This window comes from Cataglyphis hispanica, chromosome 1, assembly GCF_021464435.1.
Source record: "Cataglyphis hispanica isolate Lineage 1 chromosome 1, ULB_Chis1_1.0, whole genome shotgun sequence".
NCBI classification, from domain to species: Eukaryota; Metazoa; Arthropoda; class Insecta; order Hymenoptera; family Formicidae; genus Cataglyphis; species Cataglyphis hispanica.
Window position 1 is genome coordinate 4,784,227 of NC_065954.1, and position 16,629 is coordinate 4,800,855.

Genomic DNA, 16,629 nt, shown 5'->3' on the forward strand with positions numbered 1-16,629 from the left:
TTCTATGCCATGTGTGTGTATTCTATAGTGCATTGTCCAAGTGCATTAATTAAATACATTCCTATCCCCTGCGGCGCTTTAACCGAGTGTTCACCACCTTTGATTGTCCACGGAGTTGTCCTATTGTGGCTGATGAAACGATCTCTCTGTCGCGCGAAATCTCGTGGGCGGGTGAGAGTTGTTTTGATGAAACCGTCGCCGTCTAAATTCATTATCGCGGCGTTAACGGGTTTCGAACTTCTCGTAGACACCCAGTCGGTGCGTTGCAGGTGACCGACCGCTGATTTTCGCTAACATAGGAAACCGAGCTTTCGGACGGCATTTGTCGAGGTAATTGTGGAAGGATTGAGCCTGTGCTCGATGTACGAGCCACGTTTTGCATGCTCTTTCACGTCGCGTGCCTCGCACTACGTACGGATTATAGGTATTATTTCTCGCGTCGGTTCGCGTTTAAGATTGCCCGCCGATCGATATGGCACGTACAGCGAGATATCCGCACGGTTAACATGTGATTTCTCGCAGAAACATTGCGCTTTCAAGTCCAAGATGCTATCTCGCGCCGAGAAGTCGAAATATTTCACGAGACGAAGATAACGAAAGCGATTTCACGATTCGACGATAAAATAGACACGAAGCAGAACGCGTAACGCATTAACAACAACCGAGAAACAATGAATACTTTATACGAGAATTTAAATAAAGAACCGACGGACGGCACGGATCAGACTGTGTCTGAACTGTTTTCGTCGAAACTACTACTACTACTGCAAGAATACGAAATGTCTCGCGCAAGACATCGGTTTATCTTTATATCTCCGGCAACGAGAAAGAGACAGCGAGCAATTGCTCGAGATATACCACAGCGTTTAATAAATGAAAGCGCACGCGGAGAGAAAGGTGAACGCGGACTAGACTTGCCTTTATCTTTATTTAAGATGAAGTCGTTTCGTATCCCTCCTTCTTCCTCGCTCTTCGGTAAACTCATGAAGAGACCAGCGTTCTATTGCAGCCGTTCTAACTTACGGGGCGCCGACACCTTTTCACGGTCGTTGGCGGACCTTGCTCTCATGGGGCAGGCGCCCGACGTCGATTAGCTGCATTATTAAATACGGTCAGAGACGGTGGCAATATAACGAACCGAATATAACGAAGTATAGGTAGCGCGCAGTAGCGAAGTCGCTGAATATTCAGGCGCGACAAGAACACTATATTTCAGTGCCGTCTACAGACGTTTGTTCCGCGACTATAAGTTTCTAGTTAGAAACTTCCCCGACAGAGTATAAAACCAATTTATACTTCAACGGAAAGTCTACAAAGAAATGATTTAAGCGCGTCATCTTCGCGCGCTACGCTAAAATCTCGTCTGTCAGATCGATCTCTTAAACGTTTCTCGACATTGCATGCTAAGTGCCGCCTGACACTTTCAGCTGAAATATGTAGCTTAAAACCAAAAAATTGAAAAATATATGAGATATCACAGATATATGATCGATTCGATTTAAAGAGAATAAAGATCGTGTGTGAATAAAATAGTTATCGTGAATAATCGCGCTGCTCCTTTTTGCGGCGAGCAAAAACTCGTTATGCGGAGTCATGAGGGACATGCCCGCGTTCTTCCGACGCTTTGAGTGCGGAGAACCATTAACCTGACACGTAAGTGGCGTTTTTCGTTCTATAGGGTCGTAATTAAAAATTCTTGTGTAGTTTGAAAGTGGATTCATACGGAAGTTTAGCGTGCGGGCGGACCAAAGTTCCGTGCTCGCTTGCGAATCGTGGCACTGACGGCTACTCGGAGCCATTACACTAAATGATCATTAATTGCGAACTCTGGGTACATTATGCGAATTACTTGAGCGACAGTCATGTCGCTAATATTAAGTTTCTTGGTAGAAGAATGTTGGCATCTTGCTCAATTATAACTTTCTGGAAAACTTACTTATTATTATCTAGTGATAAGGAAAATTATGATTTATCTTATTATCACTTATAATTGATTTACATGATGATATTTTTATTGTTTGATAATCTTTCTTATGATTAAACTCATTTTTGTAATTTTAAAGATATAACAATTAACATTCTTAGATTAGCAAAACTATGCATATATATTTTTGCATTATTATTCTTAAATTCTAAAAAACTATTTAAAAAATGCATCTTTTTGACATAAATATTTCTAAACAGAATCATTATTAAATGTGTATTAAATGTGTCTTTATAATTGTACATGTCGATATTCTCGTTCCCTTTATATAAATCATTACGCGTGAGTTATTGTTACGTTTACACATTAATTGTTTCACTTGCGATAATGATTTGAGGCAATAATTAAAATTATATTATATATATACATGACTGTATCTTGATACGATGTAATTTCAATTTGATATATGTTCAGAATTGTGATGGCACGCGATGTAGCCGAATTCAATCATATATCCATGCAGCATCACTTCGCCACTACGGGCTCGTTATCGTATCATCATCGTCGGTAACGAGCTCGTACCGTCATTACGTTCATTGATTCGCGAGCCGTGATTCGTTGCATTGTTAGATTCGAGATATCCTCAGGAAATACAGGTAATAAATAATTGCTCAATGTCGTCTTTGTTATATTGCTCGTAAGGTCCAATATGCTTTTAACTGTTTAATGCAAGACGTAGCGCGATGAATACTAAAAACTTTGTTAATAATTAAATGTTTCATTCATTAAAATGAGTTAATAAGCGTTGCAAATAAATGTTTACGAAGTGGAATAATTGGGATCATTAGGATCATTAAAATCACGGTTCTAATAAAATTATTAAATATCATTTTTTTTTACCGTTTCTTAATGATTATTAAATGTCACATATATATTTTAAGTCAATTTATGGCAACTGTTAATTGCAGATTTTTTTTTTAATTATTACATCGTTTACTCGAAGGTTTCAGTTTTGATCACTTGAACGTAACGCGTTTTTGGGATGATGCTTCGGGCAGGTAAACCATAGGATAAACAATGTGACGTCAGTAGAGTCCAAGGTTGAGCAGGTGCCGGCAAACGGGAAAGAAGAAGAAAGGGAAGGCGCACGAGAGTGCAGGCAGGAGGGAAAGCCCCCGGGGGTGGCTCGTGCGCGGGCGCGGCTTTGCGGGTCAGAGTGCGTCGGGTATATAACCGGGCGGATGCCGTCGTTCCTTAGTCTCGCGCTCATCGTCGTCGGGACGACCCGTCCGAGCTCGACGCCGACGCCGACGCCGATTGTCGTCGTGATCTGTGACATTCCGATGACGTTGTGCGGTGCGTACCGATCTGCACGTCGTGTCGATCGGCAAAATGCGCGATAACAGATGACAGATCGTGGGGAGGTGTCTGCGTCTATTCCATCGCTAATTCGTCATCATTCGTCAACTTTTGATGATATTATCGATTAGTGGAAAAATACCGTTTTTTATCTTTATTCAATCGCATTTAAGCGTCTTTGACTGACGAATCACATGTTCTATCATGCGATAATTAAAAATTATAATGAAAGGTAGAGCAATCACGGAGAGAAAGACCATAGATGGTATGAAGGTACTGCAAATAGAATATTGCGGTAAATTTGAATGATTGAAGATATCGAATATCTATAATTGGAACTTGTTCATAATTTTTATCTCACAAAATTTCTCCGCGAAAAGTCAATACAAATTGGCGCGTGCAAACAAAACGATCGTTGAAAGACTATCACGGGAGCATTTGAGAACGATTTTTTGCTCGAGTGTCATCTCACCGGAGGTCATCTCACAAATAGCGAGAATCTGTGAGATCGTTCATCGTATCAGAAGTTTGAATCTTGGGGATCTTGGGTTGCCGACCAAGTAGAATCGGGGGAAAAAAAATTATCGCAATACTTGTCCAGAGATTGGATTCAACGGTGCGAGAGGTGAAACTGGAGGAAGACGTGGTACAAGAAAGAAGCAACCAAGAGGTAGCGGCGCCGGGAAAAAAGATAGAAAAGCGCGCAATAGTGAAGGAGAAACGGGGGGTTGGCGGGAGATGAAGGTGCTGCCGCGGAGAATTTCAAGCCGTGTCCCCGGCGAGATAGGAGCCGTTTGTATAGATCTATATGCACAGTAAAATTGTGGCGACGTAGGAGTTCTCGCTACGAATATCTGGGTCATACAGCCATCCTCTCTCGGCGTTGTAACCTGCTCTCCATAATTCTACGAAATTCTCTTGATACTGCAACAAAGTAGACCATTGACGATCTGGAGGACTTCTCACTCTTAAAACGCTCGAAAAGCACGCCAAACTAGGATGATAAATGTAATTGATAAACAATGTAATTGATATAAATATTGAATAAAAGAGCACACGTAAAATATAAGATAAAAGAATAATCGCAAAATTCGTGCTCGCGTAATCGAAATTACGAGATTTTATCCGAACAGACGGATAACAATACATATATGAGAGTATGCAAAATATCGAACCGCAATTTGCTCCAGACTCAAACCACAGTTTACAGAACCATTACGTTAATGTCATTTAAGTCGCGCGCTAAAGTGAGCTATAAGTATATCGTGTTTTACTCCGCCGGGAGAATCCGTAATACGTACGAATCAATGATTTGTGATTCGGTACGTTACCGGTCGCGTGCGCGGTAACGAGCTGTCACGTCGTTACGCGGTTACGTAAAAAGAATCTACCTGGGTTCCCCTATGGGGACAATTTCCGAGGAAAGTCCACGCGCAAGGGCTATTATCCGAGTCGTGTAGCGAGAGGTTAGCGCGCGAAATCCGCTGCTACCCTTCATCTAGGACACGGTCGGGCCGGCCGACTCGATAAATAATGAACCCCCGCAGTCATTTATCAAGCTCACCGCGAGAGGAACGAATGCTTGGGTTTCGCTGAGGACGGTCTAAATGGGAGAAGCCAACGCGAGGCACCGGCTAGCACCGCAAGATACCGCGTCGCATCGCCACGAAGGTTACGCAGAAATTATGTCCCCTTGATCGGGAGCTTACTCGAAAGCCAATGTATTATTCTTTACGACTTATCTACTCACAAGATTATCGACAAAATAAGTATCGTGATATGTGCCGGAGTTCGCGATCCAAGTGATACTTGAGAAGCGACCCTTAAACGCCGAGGAGACGCAGAGCGTCTTCTCTCGACCGTGCGAACTCTTCCCTGAGCGCTCGTTTTAGAAATGCGAGAATCAGCTGATTCAGATCGCGATCAGTGTAGTAACACCGGGCAATGCGATCAAATTCCGCGCAGGAGATAACGGCGTCCGAAAACGTACGGTTCGCGATTTGATGACAGTGATCGCGCTTCGGGCTTCGCGATTCGAAAGAAAGTAAGGGCTTGTCTCGTGCGTGGTATCAAGCAGCGCCGAGTAACATGAAGCGACGGAACAACGGTCCCTCCTGCTTCTGTCAGACGTCGGCCAAGAGAGGCGGGCGCGGCGGATGCAATGGTACTGAGACGAACGAGCCACCCGGATGGTGCATCTACGCGGCGGTCGCCCTCGTCGCGGTCGGTTGCTATCTCAATGCGCTCGACTGCGACTTCGTGCACGACGATATACCGGCGGTGGTGAGGAACAGGGATGTGATCGGCGAGGCGTCGTGGAGCAGCGTGCTCAATGACGATTTCTGGGGCACGCCGATGGAGAGCATCAATAGTCATAAGAGTTATCGACCTTTCACCACTCTGACGTTTCGGTAAGTCAATATTTCTCTCCGTCACATTTATCGGGTTCCATATTATAGAATAATTTGTGGAAAGTCGATAGAGAATCGACTCGGTAGCATTCATTGTGGCGACATTCAAGATAACTGTAGAAACTGGGTACATGCGAGAAGAAATCGAATTATTATCGCACGAAATTATATATTCGATCATTTGAGGGCAAAATTTAGGATGAAACGTCATTTTAGATATCATCGTTTTCCTCTATGCAACTTCTTTTCTCTTTTTTTTTTTTTGCATTTTATTCGTCAAGCTCTGACCTCTTAGAACAATCTGTTAAACAGGAAAGTGAATACAATTCGGTGCACGACTATTCGGATAAAATAAGATAACAAAAACTTGTCTCGAGAAACGTGTCTGGTTGCCTGACGTTCCAAACACATGGCACGGCCATGTAGCTCGCAGCACCCATATCCTCCGTTCTTACCGAGACATCGAGAGAATCGCGCATGTACATAATACATATATATATATATATATATATATATATATATATATATACATACATACACATGTATATCCTTGCAATCGGAGATGCACCTTATGGTAGTACTACGAAGAACGGCAAGAACCGTTCCCTGACCACGATGGAGGTGACCGAGCATACGATAGTGTGTGCAGTAGCGTGTCGTGTAGAGCACACGAAACTTCCACTCCCTTCGTCCACCTTCCCTGTCGTTCATCCTTCTCCCCCTGCCCGGCTCTGCCAGCCGATTTGATGCATGGATACCAGTTTGCCACTCCACGTGCAATACTGCATATTGGCTAGTATTGGACGATCCATCACATCGCAAGACACCACCACATCGCTCATCCACCCTTAACGCTCCAGATGCTGTTGCCAACTTGGACGAGGTGTGCGGTCTCGGAACGTGCTACGCGGGTGGACGGGAGCAGGGAAGATGGGGGAGGGGGGAAGGGAGCAAGAGCATAACGCCTTCACGTTTCGCGCGTTATCGGAAGTGGAACGCATCCATAATCCTTGGGCGGATGCGAGGAGGACGCCGGCGCCGCGGCGCGCCGCTAACCGCATTCGTCTCGTCGGGAAGACGAGCCTTTAACGATCCAAATCGCCACTGACGCGCGAGGCTGCCTTTATATCGCGCTCGAGGCGATGGTACCCGATATCTCTCATTGTTGCCGCTAAGCGATTCGAGTGGAGGAGTAATTTATGCACGTACGAAAATGCGCTATTTACGTTGACATGCGGTTAAAAGGATAAGCGAAGATTTATGTGTTAGCCGTTAAGGCGAGAGAGTTGTCTATCGAGACGGTTGATACATTACACTTTCATCCCTTATTTAATGCGAAACATATGTATGTATATATATGTATATATATATTATGTGTATGTGTGAGCAAATACGAATAACTTTTATCTTATTTAATAATCTATTCTAGCATTTCGTTGCATCTGCTATAAAATGAACTTGTCACAAGAAAGTGGAACACGGTAGTCGAGCATGCTGGATTTCCTTTGTTCGTCGATAGCTCGTTCCAATAATTCTTTCTCTGTGGACAATCATGCTTCGAGTTGCCGGTATATCGGGTGAAAAGCTTTGGGCAATTGCGCGTTCCTTCCGAGTGCATGTGTGTTTCATTCTCTATCCTTTCCAGACAACGCGTCTCTTTTCGTTGCCCAGTTTCTTTATTGCCGCGAAACTCTGACGGCGTTCATTGTACGTTGCTTTGAGGATTCGAGTTCGCGGATGAAAACGCACTGGGACGACCCCAAGAGTCCAGAGTACATTTGTGGCAGTTGACCCGATATCTTCCGCACACTCGGACAGCTTTAAAGTTTTCGAGAGATTCCCGGGTGTTTCCTCGAAGCGGTCATCGTATTTCTGCCGTGCTCGCTTCTATACGCTTCATCATCGATATCATCGTGCGACGTGTACAAGCTATACCTCCACGAAACGATAAACGCGGGTAATCTTGTACTCAACATACATGGCATATCATTTCGAAGAATCGCACCGACGATCGTTCTCCCTATATTTAATTCTCCGTTTGATCCCTTTGCCGACGCTTTTGACGCGACGGGTGCTAATTGAGATGATATCAGCTGTGCGAACGGCGTACCTTATCGCAAAAGGAGTATTTGAAAAGCAGTTATCCACAGTTATTTGCAGTCTGAAGAATCGCGTGGGCACGTATTTGATAGGAAAAATGAGATTTCATGCAGGTTGTACGTATTTCAGCTACTTCGTTTTGCCCGGAAATAATTTACGAGTGCGGTCGAGCGTGAGTCTTTGCCTCGACGTCGAATGAATAACGCAGAAGCTCGCCGAGCGATTCGTTTCCACGTTTGCGAGAGAGCGAACTTTACGAGAGAGTTGGCGACTATGTTAGATTATTACGGCCGCAAATAGAAACTGACCGTAGACTACGCTCTACTAGAATATAGAGTTCGATAAAGCACAAAGAGTGGATAAAATCAAATAACCCCTTATTATCGTTGAGGTTGAGAAAATGTACAGGTGTCCAATAATACGCAGCATTCGTTTATCAAGTTTATGCCAAAATGGACTGTTCTAATTTATGGTTTGATATTTATGAAAAACTATTAACGCTTCACAGAATTCGCGAGACACACGAGTTAATAATCGCTGATCGCTTTTGATTAAAATTGAAAAAAAAAAAATTAGGTCGATTTGATGTTAAATTGTGATAAATTTCATATGTTTAAGTCCGATGTGTTTAAAAGGGATTATTAAAATTCTGCAAGTGAACTAAACTTACATTTATTTTGTAATTAATACGCGTTCTCACGTTCACGTGATATCGCGTAGTTTACGTCAATTTCGTTAAGAGAAATCTTCTCGGCGTGACGGAATATTCGTGGCTCTGTTATGTTCTTCTCTAACGGATTTGCCAACGCATCCCCGGTGTACTTTGTTAATACATATTATATACACTCATATGCTCCCGCTCGCGGAAACGTCTCATTCTTCGTCTCATCACATCCAAAAAAATAGCGATTCAATTTGATAAAATTGTGTCGGCAAATCTCCACTGATTTTTCAGAAATTGTCAGCGACTTTGAAACATTATTTAAATTTAATAAACGTCGATTTGTTTGTAGATCATATCAAAACACGATTCATGAATTCTAAATGGAGACCTTTCTTTTTCTCTAACTTCTTTATATTTAAATAGTCATTTAAAAAGACATTAAGTGACGTCGATTAAAAAGCTATTTCATACAAATAAGACTTGACCAACCGTTCATTTACTCACAAACGCTCTCTTTTACCGGCTATAGTTGTTAGCACTTTACTGACATTGCCAGTTAAATCACGATCAGCGACTAAGTCCGCTAAGCGTTAGTCGGTGATTTATGAGTCGGTCGACAGTGGCGATGGGCCGCGTTTTGTGGCCGTCCTCCCTCTGTGAGGGAATAATTATTATTAAATTACTTAACTGGACACACACGCGTGCATGGTGGAATCTCGTTCCACGACATTATAGTGACATGCATGAATGATTGCGTTGCAAACTCTAATTTAGACGTCTGATATAGCTTCGCGTTCACGTACGCCTCGTATTCGATTATGTCGACCGTAATATTTCATTTAGTCTTGCAGCTAACCCTCGTCATTGAATTAGATATTGGGATATGCTATATATTGTTTTATGCAAGAAAGTTTAAAGGCAAATATATTTATCTTTAAGCTACAGAAATAAGCTATAAAAAAACAATATCATAGAAACCTTGACATGACGATATTATTATATTTTGTTATTTCCATATTCAAGACATGAATATGCAAATCCGTCAATTCCATATATAAAATTATTACCTAATTATTATCTAATTATTATCTTACATAGTCCAAATCTGTTAATAATGCGAATTTATATTAAAAAACATAATAATGCGAATTTATATTGAAAAGCATTGTTTAATTATTCATGAATGCAAAAAGATAAATATTTTTAATTTCCTGCTTAATGATATGGAATGTTGATACTTTATTTTAAACAAATTAAAATCATGATCTATAAATATGTATAAGCAAAGCTTGACGCATACGCTCTGACGATCGAGTTTTGGTACGAGTTCAAGAAAGAGATATAGAGAGTGTACTTCCACTTCAAAAATGGCCATTTCCACATTTAAGTGCGTTTCCTTCTGGCGTTCTTAGTTCATGGCGGATAGAGAAAAGTTCTTCCCGTTTTATTTGAGTTATTCAAATAGAATAATTTCATGAGCGAACTGTTTAGTCCAAGTATATCCGACAAGAGCAGCATTTGCATATCGATGCGAAATGGACATTCTAGTTTCAAAGTTGCGACAAGAATGTAGGATTTTATGTATCTGCGAATATTCTTTCAACCCGATTGTGAGGAGGAACTTGAAGAGCGCATTTGTCTTCTATGAGATGGACTTTCATATATTGGATCGTACTTTAACTTGTTACATACAGGCTTATACACAGAGGAAAATGAGATTTTGCAAATTAAAAGAAAAGAAAAGAAAACTACCACTTTTAAGCTACCACGTTTTAAGCTTTACGAAAATGTAATAAATGTACATAAATATACATATATTAAAAGTCTACCATAGTCCTGCTATCAAATTATAAATTACATTATATCAAATGAATAAAAGTCATATCCAATAATTCCATTAATATCTTGTAAGATATTTTCATCACATTATAAAATCTCTCTCAAATCGAGATTTTATTAAGAATCATCTTACTTTTCCCAGTTTTCGGAAAAGAGTTTAATATATGGATAGCTTATCCATGTTGGTTATATTAAAGCTTGTTCTTGATATTCTACATGACATCTCGCGCCGTGAAGCTCATTTCCGACATAGTAAAGATTGCAATACTTCCCCTCGATTAATCGAATGGACGCGCGCCATTAAATTTTCATCGATTGATAAAGAGTGGCCCCGTGATCGAGGAACGGTGAATTAATCAGGTGCGAGGTACAGGTGGTAGAAAAGATAATTTGCTTCCGCATGGACGCACGTCATTGGATTCTCGGGGCGCGTTTAGCTGACTCTATATCACTGTACTTCGTGCCGCGCAGTGATTCATCTGGAGCCTTTCGTGACTCTCTCGTGCCAGAAGCGTGCCGTGAGCAAGCGCTGTAAACTCGCCCACTCGATCGTGCGCGTATATTAAAGAACGCTTTTGTGCGCGCGCGTATCTATCCCAGTACACATATCCACAGGAGAGCGTGGTACTTTGTGGATTTGAACATTTTATTGCGCCGCTGTATGGATACGCATAATTTTCATTGACCCCGATAGATCGTGCGCGACGAATACCCGGCAGAGCTTGAAGGTATTAATTACTGATTAGGCATGGCTCGATTTTCTCGTCCAAACTCTCATTATCAACGTTTAATTATTACGCTGCTGTAAATTCCCTTGTTTAGTACGGCTAATTAAGCGCTGGCATAATGGGTGATTATTGAGAAAAATGTAATTTGTCTTGAAATATGAATCAGAACCTAGGTCTATAATCCGTGGACGATATTTTTCAAAATCCAGAGAGATATATACGTACAATTTTCAGACAGTTGTTGAATTTTGTTATTAGCTATGGATTATTAAGAATTTTGTTTCTATCTATAGACATAAATAATGTACATTGAAAAATTATTTAAATGTATTTCGTACGGGATTTATTCATCAGAATTAATTAATTTATTAAAAATATCATAATTAAATATATGAATAGTGCACTAGTTAATTACATAACTCTAAAATAACTCTCACAAACTGCATCAGCTTTAAATGTGCGTACACACATATAGCTCGACTGAGTTATGGAACGAGAAGCTTTGCAGCCTCCTCCGCGTTAGATAGTTAATTACTTAATTACGTCGTCGTAATTAGTTTACGGTTCCAAAGTCGAGCGTGCTATAGTTACCTGATTGACGTATCGCCGTAACAATAAATCGCTTCCTTACGTGTATGAAGGCGCTTCTCTTCGTAAAGACTTGATATTACAACACGTTAACAAAGTACGTAAGCGTTAGTTTATACTATTTATAAATAGAATTGTGGCATCTTGAATATTAAGCATTAAGTTTTTATTTACATTATGCAATATATTTTTATTATACAAGCATTATTTATTTTCTATATTTTCTTGCATTTTTGTATTTATATTTTTGAAATTATATATTATTATTTATTGTCAGTATATGCACACGCACAAAATTTTTATTAAGAAAATTAAAAATATCTTTACTTTGCGATTTACGACGTATAAAAATTTTAAAAAATACTAAATATTGCACGGAAGATTTATCATTGAGAATCGATATAATTTAAAGAATTTAATTTACGATATATATACCTCTCTGTATTTAACTTGTGCAAGAACAAGACTAAATGGCTTTATTCGCTCGAGCCAATTCAATTTTCAAGCGACACCCCGAGGCCTTTAACTTCCTAAGTTTCAATGCAAAAGAGTTCAATTACTTGCCTTTGTACGGCACAAAGATGACATCTGAGACGTAAGATAAGCTACGATACCCGCTATAAACGATTTGCCCAGAGCTTATATAGGAGCAATGCCAGAAAGAATGATTCAATTTTCAAAGTAAATGCGGTAGGTCGACAAAAATGTGCAGTCTCAAGAAAAATAATAAAAAGCAGTTAAAATTATGTACAAATATTTTGAATATTTTCATATATATTTAATGTATGTATATATAATTATATTTGTTTATTTTTCTTTGTATGCTTTCTATCTAAGCAGTGCGTGTATGGCATAATAATTAAAGATGCTTTGAAAGACTAGGCTTTTCATCTTTTTTCTTTCATCTTTTATGCGCTTTACACATTTTTAACAATATGATGCGCTGTTGGTAATATATATATATAATATATAAAAGTGAAGAGTTTTTTTTTTCATCGCATCTCGTAGGGAAGTCGAGCTTTCACAAAAAAGTCAGACTATTTCTTTATTTGCATTTTTTTATTTTGACGGCAAAGCTTGTGTCTATAATATCTTTAACGTCGAGAGCGTGTTAGTAAAATATGAAATAATTCAGATTCGAGATAATTGATATGATTGCACAATAATAAGTTCATTGAATTTTATTAGAGCATTAAATATTTATTAAATCTCATGCTGACAATCAAGGAGGGAATAATTCATATAGAAATGTGTCACGATTGTATGATTATAGTGTATTGTATCGGTTTCTAATTTATTTTTGCACACTAGGAACATTTTAGTCCCTGAATCAAATGCCTTAAGAAGATTCCTTGTTTTTTGCCATTACACTTTCGTGAATCGTAACATTGTCCGGACAATCAAAATAAGGCTACAATTCCAGATGCGTGCAATAATTTTCTCTATATGTATACTAGCTAATATTAGTCGAACATCTTGCATTTTTCGCATTGTATTTTGCTAGAAATATATCGATGCCATTATTACTCATAACAAGTTTGTTGCAAACTAATAAACGTTTGTGAGAATTTATGATATTTTAAAGAGACGCATATCAAAATAATTTCTTTTTTTCATTTTTGTATATAAAATTTAAAATAATTTTTGGTTCAATGTAGCAGTATTCAAAAAGATTGATAGCGGCAGCGACTGAAAAGAAAAACAGACAATGCATAGGAAAATGTAATAGAATGCATAAAGCAATGGTATACGTCGCAGTATGCACGATATTGTGATATCGTAGTGGTTTGTAAAGTGGAGAAAGAATTGCTAAGTATTCATACGGAATTTATACACGCATTACATCATCGCAAAAATATATAATAATCTTTTGATTTCACGGCTGATTTTTGCGAGATACACAATCAGAATGAATCGTACTTTTTCCCATTTCCGCGATGGTCCGGATCGTTCTAGGAAAATTGAACCCAACATATATGATAGCCGATAGCTGACGCGTGCCTGCTTTCTCTCTCTTCCGACGTTTTTCTCTTTCTTTTTTTCTTTCGCAGACGCAAGCGACATTTCATGGTATTACTTGTATCGCAGTAAAGCCCGACGGAGAAGCGAAATACCGTAACATTAATCTCGGGCAATCGTAAACCGAGTAATATAAAATGTATGGCTTCTCTTGCCGTTGATGTAATTCCGTGCATCGGTCGTGCGTCGGTCCAACTTGCGTTCTATGTTATCATTTTCACAATCCGCGCGATATTGAGTCGAGAGAACTTCATTAAGTATTACAATATAGTAACGGCTCTTCTTTTATTATTACACTATATTTTGTAGCGTCATCGCCTATCTCTTTTCCTGCCTCTCTCACGTAAACCGTCATCGCGCGCGTGGTAGAATAACAGGGCTGTTAAATAGACAGCGTACCGAGAGCTGTTCTCTTAGGGTTGCAAATGCAATGTCCGTAATAGCGGGCGCCATTATGACTGTGGTAAGCAAGACATCAAAAAGATTAAAAAACTATGTTGCTTTTCTTTCTGTGTGTTGTACCGAGTAACTTTGTTCTCTTCTCTTAAAATGTTAATTAACAGTGACTTCTAAGAGCCGAAAGTAAATTCAAGTTGAAGCTTCAAGAAAAAACAGACCGAACAATGAATATTTTTTTCATGTAACTCGCATAATGCGAACGTCGCTTAATAAATAACTCATTCATAATTTGTTCAAACATTTGTTGCAAATTTAAATCGTAAAATTGCTATAAAATTAAATAAAAAATCAGAAAGAATATAACATGGAAGTTTTATATCTTTCTCATGAAACTAAGAATACTGCGATAGTCGCGTGCTGAATGAATTATATTCTCTCATGAATCCATCGGCGCATTTGTTTCGGCATTCCGACATCGATAGAAATACGAATAGCGAGGATGATTTATTCGAAGAGAATCGGCGAAGTAAAGACATTCCTCGTAATAGCAGTGGGTTCCCTAATACGTTCGTCCTTATGGAATGGTTTATTGGTTGTCAATATTCACCACCAAGTACTCCGTAATGCCCGTACACTTGGGACAGAACAGATTGCCTCCCTTTTACCGCAACGGGACCGCCAAAAACACGACTCTCTCAGTAGCCTTTCCGACCTGCAGACATCATTCCGTCCCTCGGGAAGGATATGGCCGTGGTAGGGAAATGCAGCGCGCTATCGGAATCGGGAATCTTCCGTTATGGTGATCGTCGGCACGTGACGGATTCGCATTTTGAACGTGACTAGTCGTCATGTCTAGCCACAAATGTGCAACTACCTTCCCCATCAGTGCTTCCAATAATATACTGGAAGTTTATAGTAAATAAGAAAATACTTGAAATTGAAATTCCATTTCTGTGAACATTTAATCGCGCGATACATTCGAGATTGTATTCTCTCTTCTAGTTATTCATTTTCTATTTATAAATAAGAAAAGCTATTTATGTATGAGTAAAAGAGAAATGAAAGTGATAACTTTATAAAAAGTTAGATATTGTTATATTTTTAATTGTTTATTTATTATTCATTATTTCATGATAAAGATAGCAAGAAGATTTTAAAAATATTCTTTGTACTGTAATACGGTTCGTAAACATTATAAATAAAATAATATATTTAAAATATAAATTAATTTTTTTTAAATCTGTGAATCGAGTGCAGTTTATATTTCGCGTTTTTACTTTCTCTCCAGTAACTTGAAGATACGGTCACTAAAAACGTGGTAAGGTCGCCCGATCTTCGATGAGAACAGGGATAGAGTTGGGGCAGCAATTTACGTTTAACCATCGCCAGGGCATAATCTGTTTAAACTCCTAGAACAATGTACGAAGAGCAAAACGTTATCTACGGAGCTTAGCAAGGCTCAACACTCGCAAACAGTAAAACACGAGTGGACAGTGGGGTGCGACGACGACGATGCTGCCGGCATCGTAGTTATCTCGTCTATTCTTATATCTTGTCTATCTATTATTTCGATTGTTCTGTTGTGTTACGTGAGATTTCGAGAATTGTTTTTAAGCAACCTCTATGTAATATTTTTAATAGGCTTAAAATTGGAACTATTGAAACAACTTAATGCAAAATATCAAGGGATTGAAATCTCTAAATGATATAATCAATATAGACTTTTAATTCTCAGAGATAAAAGAAAAAGTAAAGTATTTGATATGCATGATATACTTATTAACTTATTAGTACCAAAAAGAATTTTAAATATTTTGCGCGATTAAAATAATGCATGTGTGTGTGAGATAAATCTAATATATTTCTAAAATTTTAAATGCAACGAATAATATAAATCTTAATGTATGTCTTTTATTAGATGTTTTAAAATTTATATTAAAAATATGAGTTTATATATTATCACTATTTCGCATTTGCTACGCTCTTAATAATTTATTCCTCAAGTGTGTCGAATTTCGTATACATAAAAAAAATATATTTATATAATAAAAAACATTATGTAATTAAATAGAAAAAGATAAAAAATAGAAAAATTATATATATATATATATATATATATATATATATATTTAGTTATAAAAAATATATATTAATAAAAAATTAGATAAATTAAGTATTACGAAGTTTGACAAACTTGAGGAATAAATTATTAAGAGCGTAGCAAATGCGAAATAGTGATCAGTTTCGATTTCAAGGGATCGAATTACTTCGATGGTTAGAGGATAAAATCGACGTGGTCAGCTGGATTAGGTCTGATTCGATTTTAGCCTAGTCTCATGCCAAGATCCATTTCCTTCGCAAGGGTTGGTCGTTTGCGAATTGGGCCAATATCGTCGGTGACTATTCTATTCTGTAAGAAATGGAAGGGGGCCAGAAGTGTCATCGAGAGCCTCGATTCCCTAAATTGATAGTGAAATGATGTAGACACGGAGAAATTCAATCTCCCCAATTTTCTCCCTCGCGCGCGCTCGCACGATGAAATCAATTTAGAGCATTTATTAAATCGGCAGGATGTCGTATTATCCGAGATTTCTGAAT

The 16,629-nt window shown here is 38.8% G+C and overlaps 1 protein-coding gene across 6 annotated transcripts in view; it reads left to right on the plus strand.

The window, feature by feature from the left end:
- Positions 1-16,629, plus strand: part of LOC126849949 (protein O-mannosyl-transferase TMTC1-like) — a 211,732-nt gene that overhangs the window by 86,737 nt on the left and 108,366 nt on the right. For 2 of the 6 annotated variants that reach the window (XR_007687480.1, XM_050592420.1), the window contains exon 1: positions 3,202-5,694. The exons of 3 other annotated variants lie outside the window; for them this stretch is intronic. Coding sequence is in view for 1 of the 3 variants with exons in the window: in XM_050592420.1 (XP_050448377.1) it covers positions 5,372-5,694 (323 nt within the window). In the remaining 2 variants the exon portion in view is untranslated. Of the gene's footprint in view, positions 1-3,201; positions 5,695-16,629 lie in introns of those variants that run through there. One more of the 6 variants, XM_050592429.1, reaches the window with a different exon arrangement.